This window comes from Cupressus sempervirens, chromosome 9 (assembly GCF_028749045.1).
Source record: "Cupressus sempervirens isolate cs-2001-9-10 chromosome 9, ASM2874904v1, whole genome shotgun sequence".
Classification (NCBI taxonomy): domain Eukaryota; kingdom Viridiplantae; phylum Streptophyta; class Pinopsida; order Cupressales; family Cupressaceae; genus Cupressus; species Cupressus sempervirens.
The window spans coordinates 595,455,140-595,474,297 of NC_143126.1; the positions used below are offsets into that span (position 1 = coordinate 595,455,140).

The following is a 19,158-nucleotide window of genomic DNA, read 5'->3' on the forward strand; positions in this document are numbered from 1 at the left end:
GAAGTTCTCAAATAAGTAAAAATCTATTCATCTCAGCTTAGATCCAAATATATATCCTTTTTATATCTCATAATGGTTACGCCTAGAAGTCGATGATGTAAATATATTTGTGATTAGATATCAATTTGGTTATTGTTCAAATTGATATCAATTATATATTCAGATTTCTTAAAGATGGTAAAAGAATTGGGATTATTAGATTAAAATTCAATTTGCAAATAGTCTTCTTAATATACTGGTTTGAATTTTATTAAAGAAGGGGACATACTTTATCAAGATTGAAACTATCTGTAGATGAATTATCAGAATTGATGTTCTAAATTCAGAGAGTTTTTGTAAGTATTAGATTACAAAATGTGGAAGTGTTAGAAGCAATCATTTACCATAATTGATATCTTGTTTGAATTTGCTGATTGAATTTCTTAAAAAAAAACTAGCCTCGTTCATTGCAAGTGATAACCTAGAAACCAAATATGGATCAAAATAAAATAAACTAATGGATATAGAATTTAACAATCAATCCTACAAATGTTAAAAGAACATAATCATTTAACCATAGAGAGTGAAAATGTTGGATGCATGTAATCTTCTTATATATGTGATAGAACTAGTTGTGCTAAGGATTCCAAACACCTAGGACTCACCCGGCTGTGTAGCCAAGAAAACGGGTGATGAGGTGAGAGAAAGGAAATCTGTGACAACATGAAACAATAATGAGTTATGACATTTCAATGTTATCATTTAGATATGAATTAATTAATAGCTCATGCATAATCCTGATATGTAACCTCCTGCTACCAAGTTGTATGCTGAGTTAATTACTCGAAAGTCCAGTAGATGGCAAGATGACCCCTGCCAATTCTGGGTAGGGAGGGCCTTTCTTGTTAGAGATTGTGTGGGGATATAATGTGGTTCGAGGTTGGGTGGTTAAGCTCCTAACAATGTTTCATCTCTCCCAAGATGTCGGACATGTGTTAGACAGATATAAGCTATGCAATCAATTGTTTATCGAAAAACAGGTATTATCATTTTTATTTATGCTGTGGTAAGATTAAATTGAGTCAATTTATTGTTACCACTATTTTACACCTAGATGCAAGATATAAAATTGTGGATTGTTTTTCATTTATATGGATATCAAATATAAGAATATTTGTAACCTTGAGTTACTGTAGCAAGTAAGCAATCAGAAGGAAAGGAATTTGAGCCCTAAATTGAATTCATCGTTGTGGAAGCCCTAAATTGAATCTGTTGTTGTAGAAGCCCTAAATTGAATCCATGGTCCTGAAAGCCCTAAAATGAAACTGTGGTATCAGAAGCCCTAAATTGAATCCGTCATTGTGGAAGCCTTAAATTGAATCTGTTGTTGCAGGAGCCCTAAATTGAATCTGTGGTTGTGAAAGCCCTAAAATGAAACTGTGGTATCAGAAGCCCTAAATCAAATATGTGGTAGCGAAAACTCTAAGTGAGACAACAGTATCAAAAGCCCTAAATGAACCGAAGGTAAATGATGCCCTAATCAATTTAGTGGTACGTGATGCCCTAATTTAAAATATAGTGGTATTTAATTGTAATTATCAATTGATTTTAAGGTAGCAATTTGTATATGATAGTCATCATATGAAATTGTTATAGTGTATTTGTGGACTAACCTGAGTGGTTGCAGAAGCATCCCTAGTTTGATTTCGATCTTTATTTTTTGAGGTATGTGGCCTTTCAATTTCTATAGTAATTTAATTTGATGGTATTTCAAGTTTTTTGTTAAGAAATTTTGTCTAATCGATTTTAATGGTAAATCTTATTCACATGAACATGAATGATGTACATGTCTTCCTATGAAATCAAAATTTATAACTGTATTCTTTTAGTATATTAGATGTTAATTTAGACCCAGGAAATTGGGATGTTACAGCTACTGGTCCAATTATTAGATACCCATTTACAATGCAATCTCTCATAATAAAAGGTAAAGGAGAAACTCACATGAGAAAACCCCCCTCTCTAAGAGAGAGAGAATATACAACAAAAGTGGCAAACATGGAGGAATAAATGATACCCGGACCAAGGAATACAACCATCACACAATTACAATCAACTATGCCTCCAAGAAGGATAGATAGCCCCCCAAAATGTTTAATGTCTTATAGAAATGGTAAATGCTTGAAGATAAAATGATCCAATACCTAAATAAAACATATATCCATTCAAGAAAAGGATTAATCAAGTAAAAATGTAGGAATGCTTCCCTATTCCAATCAAGAATCAAATGGATGAATAATCCAAATGTATGATGATAATGCTTCTAAATCTTCTCAAAGGTCATTGATTCCTTGGTAGATGATGAAGTCATAATTCAATTAGGTAAATACTTAATCAAAATAGAAAGTAATAAACTAGGACTAAGTGTGAATCATTGTTAAACTAGATCCAAAGGAAAAATTATCATGACAAAAGTTAAGCCACAACTATCATCAAGTGAGAGAGATAACCCCTCAAATTGATCCTCCAGATTTGAAATCTAATGCATGCCATATGGGAATGAAGGGATGTGTATCTCCATAGATCTTCTAAACCTTGGTCCAAATTGTGTATGGAAGCCTAATTCTTGGAATATAATTGTAGGTTTTTAGAAAATGCTTGTGCTTATTCTTGTACTAATCAATCCTATTATATTATCATTATTATTATAATCCCAAAATTAATTTCTTTTAGTGTGTTTTTTGTTGAGAGTCGAGTCCATGCAAACGAGACAAAATAATGAGTTGTTTGTATTGTCTTGGGATGCGTTTCCCTGAGACTCATCACTATCCTTAGTCATAATAACTATAAAAGGATTGATTGCATAACCCATGATTATTACAATGATATACCCCTCAAATGATAAAAATCAAGATCAATATGGACAAGTGTGTCAAACCATTGGATAAAATGAAAATACAATACTAAAAATAACTAAGTTCTTAAAACCTTAATTTTCTTGAAACTCTTTAATATCCAAGAAGGATTATAAAATAGTTAGAAAGAAAATATTTGACAAAGGCTTCATCAAAAGATATGCAAACTAAGTTCATGAAAGACACATTTGACAGGGAATCAATACGCTATCAAGCCTCTTGATAGCATTTTCTCATCCACACAAAGAGTATGATAGATGTACCACTAGATGCAATCTTTTTGGTAGCCTATATTAGTGTCAAAGGGATTAATATAAAAATCCATGCGCTCTCTCCTTAATAATACATCATATCAAGATATGGCCATGTTTGCTAGATGTCACCTCAATCACATTGAAGTCTCCATTAAAACTACATAACACTTGCCAACTCATTTGCATGTTATCACAAAAAGGCATACTCTTTTAACTTATGTCACCAAGGCATACATATTATTAATGCTCAAAGACTATTCTCAATATTAAAAAGACCCCACAAGGCCTATTGAAAAATGAAAAAGACACATTAATGAATTATATTTTATAACCTTTGTTTTCTCAAAACTCTACTTAATTTAGAGATGGATTATAATTTACTTAGAAAGAGTTATATCTGACAAAAGCTTCATTAATAGAGTATAACCTTTGTTTTCTTAAAACTCTACTTATTTTAGAGATGGATTATAATGTACTTAGAAAGAGTTATATTTGACAATAGCTTCATTAATAGAGTATGCAAAGTGAACATGAAAAACACAGCTAAGAGGGAATCATTAGTCCAGTAAGCCTCAAAAGCATTTTCTAATCCACTCCAAAGGCTAGAGTTAATGTACCACATAATGTGATCTTTTTAGTATCCTATATTAGGGCCAAGGCCATTATAAAAAGTCACGACACTCTCTCCTTGATGATTCATCACATCGAAACATGACCATGTTTGTTACATGTCACCTCAATCACATTGAAACCTCCATGAAAAATGCATTACTCACCTGTCCACTCATTTGCAAGCTATCACAAAAGGTGCACTCTTTCAATTCTTGTCATTTAAGGCATACAAATGCATATTATTCAAGGACTAATTTTCAATATTAACAAGACCCCACCAGGCCTAGCTAGATAAATTACTATCGATAGCCAATATATGACCGTCACATGAAAAAAATAATATAATCCGACAATTTTAGACACAATCTCTTCTTTCCATGTGCAAATACTTTTAAATAACTTTACATTATTCATTCAATTACCCATCAAATCATCAATATCCTTACATCTTTCGAATAATAATATTCTTTAAAAAAAAAAACTAAATATAAAACACCCAATTTCCATAAAAACCCAAGAAAACTGAACAACCTTTTCTAAATCTATACAAAAATCTCAAGTTCTAAAATTCATTATCAAAAATCTCAAGTTCCAAAATTTATTAAAAATTCAATCCCAAAATATCTAAAAACCACATCAATTACAATCAACTCAAAAGAATCACTAGTCCCTTTGTTTCATTATAAGGTGCAATACAAATTTCCCTGGGCCAAGTCAATAGTCTACAACACGTGGCGGTCATACACATCATCAAAAATAGGTTTAACAAAGCCTACACCGGGTCAAATACGACGACAAAAATTACGGACTCAATCAGGACAGCTGGCGGGAAGGCTACGCCAAATTGACAAGGTCACTGGCTACTGACGGTAGCAGTGGGCTCCAGTGGCGCAAATTTCTCCAAGTCGGAAAAGACTAGAAGGACCCCGTGGGTCCCGGGTTCAAATCCTGACGCTCACAGGTAACCAAAGATTTTTATACCGTTTTTGCTACTGCACAACATCATTATTATCACTCCCGTTTTAGCCATCACATCAGCCAAAAAGCAGCGGGGAAAAGGAAGAAAATTCTCATCGCAGAATGTACTTTCAGACAATTGTGGTAATATACTATTTGTGTGTTTTTTTCCCGTTAAGTTCCATTGAATTTACGTTCTAGGGTTTCAAGTTCAAAATTTGTGCATTTACGTAGGCACCTAAACTCGGACCTAAATTCTGTCTGCTACTTCATTTCTGCATTTTCATACCGCTGGATTTTATTTATTGCGCCGTTTGCTGCTGCTTGTGACGGGATTTGCGTAAAGTTTTTTGGTCCCGTTGCCTAGCTTTGGTTTTAAGTAATTTTCCGTCAATGTTTATCTCGGACTTTTCGCGGAAGGCAAGAGTCGGTAAGTACTGTGGACGGCGACAGATGACAGGACAGGTAATTTTTCTGCGATTTTTGAGAACTAAATTCTTGTTCAGCGGGGATTTTTTAAATTCTGGTTTTTTATTGCTTTGTCAGAGAATTTTAGAATAGAATGGAATAAAATAGAAGAATTTTAATGTTCATTAGGTTAAAGATAATTAATTGGAAATGTAATCCCACTTTTAAAAAAAAAAATGGGTTTGTTGAATTATTAAGAAATTTGATGATTGTTTTTGCTTTGTTTTTAAATCTTATTGTCTTCTAATTTAAATTCTAGTGCTTCTCACCCTCAATTGTTCTTCTCATGCTAAAGATTTAAATTCTTTCTTCTTTAAATGGTGTAGGGTGTATCAATTTAATGAAGATTTGAATTAATTTTCAATTGAATTATAATAATATTCTTTTTCAATTGTATTTGTATGTTTCAATTGAATTATAATAATATTCTTTTTCAATTGTATTTGTATGTATTTTGACAATCTAGTAGAATTAAATTTATCAAAGTTAATATTTTTTCTTACATAGATTTGACTTGTGAATTTTATTTAGAAATCTTATTGTTTTCTTATTATTTAAAGGCCTATGTAGAGCATATCTATATGTTCACCCTTTTAACATTTGGAATCGAAAGAATGTCTATTTACACATCAATTTCACCATTTTGTTTCATCTCCACTTCTTTCTCTTTCTCGAGATAATGCCCGTCTATTCATCAACTCAATGTTTTGTTTCATCTAAGACTTTAATTTCTTTTGGTCTCTTAGATCTTAGGTGTCGTTAGAGGGGAATTACCCATATTTGATTTCAAAAGAATGTCTATTTGTACATTAACTTCACCATTTTGTTTCGTCCAAGTCTTCTTACTCTTTTTCAAGATAATGCCTAATTTGCTCATTACCTCGTTGTTTTGTTTCATCTAAGACTTGATCTCTTTCGGTCTCTTAGATAATTAGGTCTGCTCAACTTCATTTAAATTTCTTCATTCATTCTTTTAAGAAAATATACATTTGTTCATTAACTCAATATTTTATTTCATATGATTAAGAAGATATTGTGATGTGAATATCAGGATTTAACTGTGTGATTTTTGAGTCAAACTCGATGACCCATGTTTCATGAGTAGTGATTCAACATGAATCCATCTCTCATGAGAATAAATGGAACACTTAGCACTCATTAGATCTAGTGTTCCATTTATTCTCATGAGAGATGGATTCATGTTGAATCACTACTCATGAAACATGGGTCATCGAGTTTGACTCAAAAATCACACAGTTAAATCCTGATATTCACATCACAATTTGACTAGCTGTGGAAATCATCTCCTACTTAAGAAGATATTGTTTGAAGTGATTATTTATTCTCAATATTTTATTTCATATGATTAAGAAGATATTGTTTGAAGTGATTATTAATTGACACTTCTAAAATTTTGTTTCCTTTAAGACTTGATTTCCTCTCTCTCAAGACATCTCTCGGTTTTTATTTTAATTTAAAAAATTATAATTTTTTCCTCCAGTTAATGTATTTTTGGAGGGGAAGGTTATGGTGAGTTAAAATGTACCACAGGTTAAATCTTGGAAAGGTTAAAAATAGTGATGGGTTAATTGTCGTAGTTAAAAGTATGTGTGATGATAAATGCTTGTGCGGATAAGAAGAGTTTTGGACCGTACTGTGGCTCATTGGCTTGATACTTCGTCAATTTATAGGGGGTTTTGTGAAGGAAGAGCTCTGACTTAGTAAGCTTTTGCCTTTTTGCTTTTCTATTTTTTGTTTCATGTAGGGTTGAGCCTGCAGCATTCTTTGAACGCTTGGTATTGTTTGCATTCAATTTAGTAAGTAGCAAACAATAATCAGCGCCATATGAGCAAGTTCATTGTTCTTTACAGCTACTGATTGGGAGCTCAACTTGAAGTCAGGTATGTAGGCTTTTGTTTTCTGTTTGAAGATTTTGTTCAAGTTCACTTTTGTTGTGAAGACTTTCAGTTCGCAAACTAGATTCTGTTTGAGCTTTTGTAAATAAGTTACATACAGAGAACCTGGATTGACATGTCGGAATGCTGTGTAACCCATTAGTCTGCTGAAAAGTTAGTGGTGGGAATTCAGCGGTTTGAAAGTTTAATTAAGCTTGGGCATGCCCTTTCTCCGCTGGTTTTTTGTTGCACGGTTTCGTAGCTCTTAATTTAGCATACAAACCCTCTAACTCATCAGTTGTAAAGACTTCTTGGGTTTCAGTCTCTTGTTCCCCCAGTCACTTCTTCTTTCATTGCAGTGGACGTTGAGTAAAGATAGGACATCATGGATTCCTACCGGCAGAATTCTACCGGATATTCGTCTTCTTGCGTGGAGTCTCCTCTTAGCGTCAATTCTCACAGAGGCAGAGCAGCAGAATATAGTCACAATGGGTCTAGTTTTGGTCCTACGCAACATGATGGCCGCCAGAATCCTGAGAATAGTAGGGAAAACGGGAAACACAATTTTTCTTTGGGAGGGGCAGAAAGGGAGGAGGGGGAGAGGCAAGCATTTGTAGGCATTCTGGATGTCTACGTCCACCATGCCAGAGATATTCACAACATCTGTATCTATGACAAGCAGGATGTGTATGCTAAGTTGTCTGTTACCAGCAAGCCGGAGGGAGCAATCTCAACTAAAATATCAAATGGAGGAGGAAGGAATCCGGTATTCAACGAGAGGTTGCAGCTCAAAGTCAACAGTCATCTAGATACATCTCTGAAATGTGAGGTATGGATGCTAAGCCGTGCAAGGAATTACTTAGAAGATCAGTTGTTGGGTTTTGCCCTGGTGCCCTTGGCTACTGTTGTAGGTAAGGGAAAAGTGACTCAGGAGGATTTTACATTGTCTTCAACCGACCTTTTTCATTCTCCTGCTGGCATAGTTCAATTAACTCTCTCTTATCATGGATCAGTACCCTCAGATTATCACAGTCAATCAATTGATGAAGCAAACTTGGCATTGTCGTCATCTGCTATAAGTTCAGAATCCGTTTTACTGAGTCATGGAATGGAGAACTCTGAATCTACTAATTACAATGACATTGAGTTCCCTGACCTACAAATTGCTAGCGAAAATAATCAAATGGTTTCTGAATACATCAAAATGGCCTCAGATGATCTGAAACCTGATAACTCCGTAAAGGTAGCTGATCCAAATGAAAGTGAATACGGTAGAGCGCCATTTTCACAATTGGGTACTTTTCCCCCAACAGAAGGTGACTATGAAATGACATCCAACGTGACAGCTGAGAAATGTGCAGATTCTTTAACTGTCACTGCCAATGTTGACAATTCATGTGATTATGGGACTGACCCAGATGCAGAGAACTCTTCTTTACATGTTGTCAGTTCTAATACAAGCAGCTCAAGTGAAGGCCAATGCCCTCGTGATTTCATTATTCAGAAGGATGGCTCTGGTCAAGAATCCTCCAGGATTCTTGGAATTGAAAATCCTTCTAATGGAATTGGCAATTCCTCGAGCAAGGAAAACTTGCCTTCGGAAGATTCAGTGAAAGGAGTTGCAGCTTCTAGTAGTCAACCAAAGGTTTGTGAAGAGGGAATGGCGATGCCATTCACAAACCCTCTTGTAAATATAAATCTTCAACCTGAACAGACTGTGGTGCAGCAGCAAATAGTTGATATGTATATGAAGAGCATGCAGCAGTTCACAGAATCATTGGCAAAGATGAAGCTTCCAATGGACATCGAGAATAAGGGTTCTGATGATTCCACTAAGTCTGGATCCGATCAGAAGAATGTGCAATCCGGGAGAAATGGAGGCTCCAGAGTTTTTTATGGCAGCCGAGCATTTTTCTGATGTTTGAAGATAATGCATTCAAGAACAAAAGCAGAGACATGGTGAAGATATTTATGGGCCATAACATGGAAGTATGATTATACTTACAATAATTAGGTATATATTTTTACTTATAGAAATAGTTTGTTGATGGCAAGACGCTACTTCCTAGGACAAGTAAATTGGGGCTTATGCTTGTGTCGGAGATGAGCACTGACTTTTCTTCTGCACATCATAACCACATTTCTGGTTGTTGGAATCTTCTCTTAATAAAGCTGTCTGTTTTGTTTGTGACCTAAATTGCAGTTTTGAAAGATTGTTGTATTTAATATTCGTGTTCCATTGTGTGTGCTATTTTTTGCATGGATCTTTTTCTTCCAAGGCTTTTATAGGGAATTGACTCATGACACACTACAAAATATTTTAAACAGCTAAAGAGTAGCAAGTGTGCGACTGCTTCTTTTGCAACCATTTCAATCTGTATCTTGTTCTGTCTGTATTTGTATGGGAAGCATCTGTTGGCTCCCTCAAGTGACACAAAATATAAATCTGAATGTGCACTTCACACTTCACAGTATTTGACCACTTTACCTTTTAATGCTCATTGGCTTACTTGTGGTTGACGAAAGGAGGTGTTTTGTACGATTGCATCAGGAGATTATTTAAGGGGCAATATTTAACCAAAAAGATAATTATTCAACTCATGCCTCTGTTCATGCAAAAAAATTTCATAAAAGGGGACCTTCCTAAAACAGCATAATGTTTTATGGAAGTATGGTGTATTCAGAATTATTTGTTAAACAAGTAGTAGAATAATGGACAATACAATAAAATAGGAAATATGTGTGATTTTTAGAAGTTTCACAGATGAATTCTGCTTATATAATGCTGGTCATAGCATTCACTTTAAAATTTCTATTGAAATTTCTGCGCTGCACACAAGTTTTGTGTATTGAACACTCAGAACAATGGATGAATGATTTTTTTCCATTAGCGAAAAAATAGAGGACATGGTAGCGTGTAATTTCATTTCTGCTGACAGGCTGTTCACTCTGTACGTTGTTAAGACTCAACTATGTGCTGATGATCAGATAATCTTTGCTGCACAAAATCCTAGAGCGTCCTTATTTGTGCTTTGCTGTTATTAGGTCAGTATCTAAGTCTATTTTTCATTCATGAATGTTGTTTATAGGGATTCGTGAGTTTTATATTTTTATGTTAATATAACTGTAAAAGATTGTGTGATTTTGGTTTTGTTATTTCTTTGGTTACAATTGTAGGAAGGTCCCAAAGTTCTCAGGATCTCATCAACTGTGCAAGGTTTTAGCTAGCTGAGCATTTTACTTGACAAAACCTAGGGGGAAGTGTAGGTGGGTTAATTGTATCTTAATACTGGATGACACAGGAAATGTTGAGAATGAGACAATCCAGGGTTAGGGTTAGGGTTAGGGCTTCTAAGAAATTGCAATAGAGGTTGAAGAGAAGCACTTTGGCAGAAATTATGCCAGAACCATTACTTGCATTAATAGTGTTTCCTATGCTGTGACTGGTAACAGATATATAGAATATGTGTTATTTTTAATTAATTTTTTCATTTCAAATTCTGTTACATTAGTATTTCCTTTGTTGTTTTCTCTGATATGTCTACAGAACTTTGCCTTTTGAGTTGTGTTGAGTTTACCAAAATTACTAAGAATCTTGCGAAAGGTAATTTCTTGCATTCTACACCAAAAAAAATGACATTTTAGAAAACAGAGTACAGTAAAGAACAATAAGAAAACATAAAACTAGAGATGGAATTTTATACAAAGCATCCATACAGAAAACTTGGGAATTTTCAACTTGCCTCATTAGAGACATTTATCCACAGCAATTTAAGAGATCATTAGAAGAGCACTTAGAGGTTGCAAAGTTACTCATTATTAGAATAGAGTTTGAAGAACAGGAAATTAGATTGCTATCTCACCAATGACACTCGATAAAACACTGTGTATATGAAGGTTCTACCAACTTCTGAACTGGTTTTCATAAATATTGTTGATCCTTGTGTAAATTTATAATCAGAAGCTGATACAAATTTCATTCCTAGGTGAGATTGAAGTCATGAACATGTGAAACAAGTTAATATGGCACAGACTAATCTAATATAATGTCTTATTATAACTTTTTTTACCAACTTTTCAACCAAATTTAGTTTTTTATTTCTAAGATGAATGATGGGTTGAGTCAAATTTGGCACAATAATATTTTCTGTATATTGAATCCTTTCTGGTATTTGATATTTGCATTTTGTTAATTGTATCCTGCATTTAGCTTATCAACATGATTGTGCTGGGTGGAAAAGTTTTCTTAGTTAATGTGGTGGAATTTGGAAGCATGTTGTGAAGATCCGATCTACCAGAAATTGTAGATCCAATGGCCTTTGTTTTGTTGGTCTAGTGGGGTATCATCCCCACACATTTAAAATTACAGTTAGAAAACTAGGACAAGGTTGATGAAACCTTTTTTTTGGGCCTCTGGCATCAATCATAAATGAAAATACAAGTTGTATAATCAGAAAAGCCTTAGTGCAAACAGGGTTTTGGGCATGCATTGAACAATATGACTCTTTTTTACTTGAATTTTACAGTTCTGTCACCTTTTCAAGAGGAGTGCATCAAATACTTTCTGCTCCCTGTGTGCTTTCATGTTTAGGATATATGTCTATTTTTTGAGTTTGAGCTGGTCTCACTTGATATACGAACATGCTTTCATGTTCATGACCATGTCTCACTTTGCACCTGTTTCCTAAATTGTCCCAGTTTGGGTAATGTCCCCTAGCTGGGCTATACCTGATTTTGGCAAAAGTAACAATTCCACAGCATAATTTTTTTTACAAATATTGTTCTATAATTAAATCTTATCTATCTATATATATATAGAGAGAGAGAGAGAGCTTTCTAAAGTAAATAGATAATTAATATCACATACATAAATCTATAGCTTCATTTCCAATAATCAACCATGGTAATGTTTGGAGAGCACACAGTATGCTCAGGGAACATTTGCCACAATTAAGCACAAGGGTGTGGTATGGCATTTCTTAGCCCCAAGTGGCAGGAATCTTGTTCCATTCAACATTGGTGTGACCCACTTAGAGGGGGATCCCGTATCTGCTCTCCCAACTGTGTCTTCTTACTAAGCCCTATATGATTGCTTATATTCTGTAGTTTCACTTCCAATAACCAAACCATCATAGGGTTTAGAAAGGACCACATGATAGGGCTCCCAGAACATTCACCACAGCTAAAGCCCAAGGGCATGTTATAACACCCCAAGTGGCAGGAATCTCTTTCCATCCAACATTGGGGTGGCCTACTTTGAAGGGGTAGCCCATATCGGCCCTCCCATCCGTGTCTCCTTGCTAACCCATACATGATCTGTTGTGAGAGAATAATTAACTAAATCAATAATTGAAAAGCTGGATAGTTTAGTAATTCTTCTTGCTAACTATATTAAAATAAATATAAGACCATATATGATATATCAGACAAATGTAACATCACATTGCATACCATAGTACTTGTTAATTCACAAAGTATTCTGAATGTATAACTCTTCTATCAGATCTGTTCCTCCTTGATGCCTCTCCTAATGCATTGCTCCTCCTTATATCTTTTAAGGATAAGGAGTCGCACTACCTTGCAAAGGATGCCTCTCTTCAAAAGTCATTGCCTCTTATCAATCATCTTATCACGAGTCGCTGCCTCTTAATACTATTGTTATAAGGAGTGCTGTTTAGAGATAATTGCACCTTTAGAGTCACTGCTTTAGCCACATGCCTTTCATCAAACATGGCTGTTGAAATTGTTTTGTTAAAAAGTTTTGTTAAGACTCAAGAGTAGCTTGTCAAGGGAAAGAGCGAGATCAACTCCTTGTGTGGCTGAAAGCTAAAGACTTAGAAAATCGTGATGTCTTATAAAAAAGGCAATTTTGAAATTTTCTGATCGGAGGCATGTTTGATTAAATTTATTCTCTTTCTTTTAGGCATGGATGAGACAGTATGATGGCGGGGCACTACAGTTTGAACCTTGGAAATCATGGAAGTTGGCTGAGCTTATACCCAACTTATCAATCTTTTTGGGGATTTCCATTTGAGCTCAGATTCCTTTTCATCTCTCCACAGCTTTTTCTTTGACCACTTAAAAGGAATGAAACTGTAATATTCCCACAATAGTAAAAATTTCTGTCAAGAGTGCCTGTTTCTAGCTAATGAGGTATTTTTCACTGCTATGACCAAATGAATATGATAGAAATTAAATTAGCCTTTTACTCATTAAATGCATTTGGCGAGGGCTCCAAGCCCATGGAAGATAATTTCTTTTATCAATCTGGTAGTCTTACATACAAGCAATGAAGACTAGGAATATTCCCTTTCCAAGGTGTCACCAATAATCTCTGCCCTGCTGCCTACACAGCTGGAATGAATGAATTCCATTCAATGGTTCCATGGTCTCCTTTTTAAGCAGCTATCAGAATGTTAACAAGTCTTTACATTATTGGTAGGATATCCTGGATATATGCTCTATCTGTTATAAACTTTTCATTTATGAGATGAGACATAATATCTCTTTGGAAGGCTGGACAGATGACACATAAGATATTTCTGTTGTCTACTGCACAGCTTCAAGTTCTATAGACTATAATATCTTTGAAAAATCTACAGAGCTAGAGAAAGAAATCACCCATTTTTGTTATTGTTTCTATTGGTTAATGTCAGTTTTATATGGTCTCAACTGAAGAGGGAAGTAAAATATTACATAAATATCTATCGAAACAGACCATTTGGTTAAGGAAACATTCTTACAGGTGAAATTTATGTAAGTTGCCGATTTGGGTTCGGGGATGGATTCATTCGGGCAAATCATGGACCCTGCCTGGACCCGGGCTCGAATCCAAACTGGACAAATCCGGACCTGAGCTCCAGGGTCCGAACCCGGTAACGTAGAAATTTATATTTAACTAGATACAAAAATGAATATGTAAGTACATTCAAAATGTCCAACAGTCTCAACAGCTTAATGATCCAGGAACATCCACCTTCTCCTCCAGCAACAACTTAGACCCTTGGTTCTGGAATGGTGTGTTGAGATGCACTGGCTTACTTTCATCACTGACAAGGATGGTATGGTGAATCAGGTGGAAATTTCCATACTTTCATGATGAAGGAATATGTAAAGATTAACAAGACATTTTTCCAAATCTTGACAAAAGAACACAATATCTTAATTACGCTTTGACACAGAAAAGGAAGTAATTTTCAGCTGTTCAATTTCCTCTATGTACCACTGACCTGAACAGGAACACTTGTGGTCCTCCATACCATCATCTTTAGAGGTATCTACAGGGAAAAAATCTTCTGCAGTAGAAAGAATTGAACAAAATTCCCTGTAATTGAGGCTCCAGTCCGTTACACCCATCTTTCAAAGGCCATCTGTCAGTGCAATGTGTAGGATTTTAAGTTCCAAAAGGTGTGTGTGTTATGGGTTTTTTCTCTGAAAATTTGTAAGATGGGTTCAAGGGGTTTAGCTTACTTGGTTGAAGCAATGAGTTCTCATTGTGGAGACACTGGTTCAAATCCCAAGAGGACATCTATGTGGAATTCTAAGTTGTGACTCTTAGTCTTCTATTGGTTGTATAGGTTGTATTTGTCTCATTGCAAAAGATGGGTTATAAGCTAAGTTACCGGTTTGAGTTTGGTTCCAAGTTCCAAGTTTGAGAACTGGTTCACAAGTTAACCAAAATTTTGGAAAGGGGTTTGGGTTCGATTGGGTTCTTTAGTACAAACACACACACACACACACACGCACACACACATATCATGAGTTAAAATTAGGATGTAGTATAATAGCATAAACACATTTAAACAACAAAAACACCATAAACTTGTAATCATAGTGATTATACCATCATATAGTCCCAAGCAAACAAGTTCAACATCAAAGATTCAAAACATTAAAAATAAATCATAGCATCAAGTTCAAGTATCATTGTTTCACATTCATTGTTCAATTAATAGAATAAAAATCTATTAATATTCTAAGTTCTTTAATTGTCATCTACATCTTCATATTCATTTTCTTCTCCGGCACTAGTTTACTCAGCAATAGAGCTAAGGCCAATGGGATAAGCAGCAGCAGCAACAATGGTATTGGCATCGAATTCTTCAAAATCATCTAGTGTAAGCCGAGCAGTGGAAGCATCCAAGTCCGCACCCTCTGCACCTACATCCTACTTCTTTGTCTTCCTTTCCAACGATGCCAAAAACTCATTAAATTTTGCAAATGAAACACTTCATTGCCGTTCGTGGAGCCCTGGAATGGCATTGTTCAACAATTAACATCATGGTCTGCCCGGGTTTGAACCAGCAGGGAAAATATCGCACCCTGCCTGGACCAGATATCAAACTGGATCCGAACTTTGAACCAGTTCAAACTTCTGCTGGTCAGGGGTTACAGGGACGAACCATGGTAACTTAGATTTTAAGTTGTGACTCTTGCTCGGTCTTCATATTGTTTTTTCTAGTGTGGTAGCTTGTAAGGAGCTTGAATAAGCTTGTAAGTCTCCTGTTGTTGCTCGAATGAGCACAAGGTTTGTAAACTATCTTTAATAATTAAAAAATTGGTAAGATAGGAGTTCTAGCCTGGTCCAGACTGGTGGAGACCACAAGGGGAACCTTTTCCACTAACACAAAACATTCACATTATTCAACTTATTAGCTAAATTAGAGACTACAATGAAGGCCTAGAGTCACCCCTTGAGATTGACTTTGGATTTCCACTTTTAGATGTCACTGATGGGAATTTCAACATGGATCTCCATTTTGAGAAACCTATGGCCTTGCCATTTCTTGAGCACAAACTCTTTGAGGTTTCTGTTAATGTGTTACTGTAGCCTTATGTTATTATATTTTATATTAGTGGTTGTATTGTTCTTAGTGGATGTTTTGTACTTGAGTGGTTAATGTACAAGAAAAATTGGAGAAGCCCTATGTAAGTTCATTTATTTTTGAATTTATCTTCAGCATGACATCATTATTACAATATTACTGTTATAATATAGCCCTTTTTCTTTTTCTGGCGTTTGTGTGCTCCCGGATTCCAACAACTGGATATTAGTGCCGGTAAAGATGGAAGGAGATTGAATTTTAACTTTTCTTACTTATAATGCTAATTAATTTGGAGGATCCTTATCAGGGAGTCTTCTTTAGGCCACTTCCTGGATCTTTGGAAGCTTCATACAAATTATTCTCAGCAAAAGGCCAATCAAGGTAAAATATATTGAACATAAATAATGCCATCGAAGCCCTTGCAAGTCTCTTTGGGAGATAATTTGTTGCAGACAATATAGTGTTCCCTTCCAACAGATTGAGTGCTTCCGAGGGCAACTAAAAGAGAAAGTTGTTGAGAAGAAGCTTTAGATAGCTTATATTTTGAAACCTGATCTGGAGATTTGTTTTTTGAGGCTTCTGGCAGTTTATGATTTGCTCAGTATGATGCTGAGTGTTTATGGAGCAGTTCTAAAACTTATGATGTGGTTTTTGATGATTTGATCAGTTGTGGTTTTGAATTTTTTTAATGTGTGCAGATAAATATTCTGAAATATTTCTAATTGATAAGCTAAGGGCTAGGTGGTATCATTGGCTTACTACTGGGAGGTTCATATTGGTTCTTTTGAGCTAAGTCACAAGGCTTGAATTCGAATTCAAGTTCGTCGATCAAAAAATAAGGATGAAATTCAGAAAGGGTGAAAGTTCGGAAAAATTTGACATTAAATTTAATTTATATAAATTTATTTATTTTTAAATATAGGGAATATATCCACAGACTTGTCAAAATAGTTTGACATTGCTAAATAATTAAACTAAATGATTCAATATTATATCAAAATAAAATAATATTATTATAAATAACAGTATTATATTAAATATCATAAAATTTGGATGATGTTCAGAAAGGGTAAAAATTCACTGAAATTTGAACTTCATGGATGAAATTCGACGAATCCTGTGACTTAGCTTTTGAGTACTATAGACTTTTAAGTTGGGATGGAAAGGTATGAAAAAGAGAAGAATTGATTTTGTTACATTCAGAAGTCAAAATGGTTGTAATTTACCCATCAAATTTTTGCTTGGCCTTGAAATACTGGTTTTTTAAGGGTGTCAAACACAAAATTGGGGTCATCGTTTGGTCGTCTGTACACTATAAAGGGAGCTCGTGTTCAGTAGCAGGACCTGCCAAAAAATGTGTAAATTTAGAACAAACAGCAACTAGACCTTGCCATGTGCTGTGAATCAGAATGATGTGAAACGTGGGTTTTTCAGAAAGCCTACAGGTTTGTCCTTACAAACGCTTGGTTTCTCATTTTTTTTTTGTCTTTTGTTGATTTTTGTAACTTGAGTGTAGGGAGAACATTCCAGCCTTAAGTGGGCAAAGATAGCATAACAGTAAATATGTTATAAAAAAACTAGTGCAGTGACATTCATATAGTATTGCCAATTGCTTATAGAAAAATTAAGTACGTTATTTGTCTATTAATAATTTTAGGCTGTGGCTAATGTAATGCTAATATGATGGTTAGACTACTATGACCAAGATGCAAAAATCACTTCATTAGATGGTGATGCATATTTTAACCCGGCCGCGTGATTCTACTTGCAAGCATTCTTCAAATTCTTAGAGATGCAACCGCTTGGGCCAACAACAGTTGGAGGTTGTAAGCTTTCCAATTTATGATTTTTCCAATAATTCTATAGTTTTTAGCATATTCTATTAAGTTGAAGACTTAAGTAATCGTTATTGATACTTCTGTAATTATCAACCAGTTAATCTTGATTAGATTGATTCTAATTTAAAATGGATTGCAGCCAATGGGGATCCATCATTTAAAGCAAAGATGGTGTGTTTGTTTTGGACGGGGCTAAGAATAATTGAGAAGACGGGTGTTTGTGTATTAATTTTTGCTTCACATTTTGCAGTGGAGGAGACCGCGAGCTTCACAGGCCAATTTCTTTCTTATTTTTTTGTTATATAAATGTACTTTTATTGTTGTGTCTAGTCGGTGATTGTTATAACAAAAGTAAGGTTGGAACTCACCTAGTTTGCAATCTATGCTTGGTTCAGTGTCCACTCTTGCAATCGTTTAAGCATCATTTGTCTTATTTCTAGACACGTAACTATTCTTGACATGATTTATAAGCATCCCTACACTTTGGCAAACATCCCAAACCTACCATAAAAATTTCAGACCTTAGCTCCTAAGAGACGTTTGTACTACTGTACACAATTTTCAAATTTAATAACAGACAACTGAAACATTAAATCTAATCCTGATACATTTTCCTCACCATTTCAAGGGCAGTAAATTCTAAAAAGTTCTCTGTTCAGCCTATTGCCACATGGTTGTTGAAGCTACACGACAGAATAATTTTTGGAGATATCTTCCTTATTGCATTTTCTCTTTCGTCAGAATTCCTCCGGATCCTTCATTTGTATAGTCAAGTCCTTCCCTTTACACTCTTCCCACTATTTATCAACTACTGTTCCAAGTCTTCCTCTCATTTATTCTCTCTTGCGAATTACACAAAATTTCTTGGTTTGCATTCTCATCGTAGTGATCACCACCTCCTACCTTGTTTAACACTCAGGGTTCGATCTTTCATTAATTTGCACCGACCACTTACACCCCACTTAAGATCAAGATCACCAATTCGTATTTTTGATGTTAAAAACTTAGTATCACTAATTCATAATTTTAATGTTAAAAACCTAGTATCATATCCACAAGCATATTAGCAACATTGTTATCCATTATGGTAATCTGTTATCATTAATTTTGCCAAGATTGTAAATGCTCTGCTCTCTAAGGGGTTACCTGAAATATATGTCCAAGAAGACAAATTTTGATTTCCACCCTTTAGGGTTTAGACAACAAAATTTAAGTACTTTCAAAGTTTCTTTAGAGAGGACAAAATCGAAGGAAAACAAGATAATCCTTGCAAATTTAAGTACGATGGGATGAGAGGACATCTTATAAAATCATTGACCATCAAATCGGTATATCTGGTGTCCAATATGGTGTTAAAAATGCGCTTGTAGACACCAACACCGCTCAGTAAATCTGGTGTATAAGCTCATCATAGA

At 35.0% G+C, this 19,158-nt stretch overlaps 1 protein-coding gene and 1 long non-coding RNA gene across 3 annotated transcripts; both read left to right on the forward strand.

Moving 5' to 3' along the window:
- The first annotated feature begins 6,831 nt into the window (after positions 1–6,831).
- Positions 6,832–9,277, forward strand: LOC149540092 (uncharacterized). 2 transcript variants are annotated; one of them, XM_089801287.1, is made up of 3 exons: positions 6,832–6,906; positions 7,057–7,086; positions 7,244–9,277. In XM_089801287.1, the coding sequence occupies exon 3, from the start codon at positions 7,466–7,468 to the stop codon at positions 8,996–8,998; it is 1,533 nt and encodes a 510-aa protein (XP_089657413.1). In that variant the 5' UTR covers positions 6,832–6,906; positions 7,057–7,086; positions 7,244–7,465; the 3' UTR covers positions 8,999–9,277. The 2 variants fall into 2 exon arrangements, with proteins under 2 accessions (XP_089657413.1, XP_089657412.1); XM_089801286.1 differs by having other exon boundaries at positions 7,440–9,277.
- Positions 9,278–10,131: 854 nt separating this feature from the next.
- LOC149540093 (uncharacterized) lies at positions 10,132–18,110 on the forward strand. The gene is made up of 2 exons (XR_016356356.1): positions 10,132–17,350; positions 17,597–18,110. It is a non-coding gene; the product is annotated as an uncharacterized LOC149540093 (long non-coding RNA).
- The last annotated feature ends 1,048 nt before the right edge of the window (positions 18,111–19,158 follow it).

Coding starts and splice junctions, on each gene's coding strand:
- LOC149540092 (XM_089801287.1), top strand. CDS start 7,466: ATGGATTCCTACCGGCAGAATTCTACCGGATATTCGTCTTCTTGCGTG.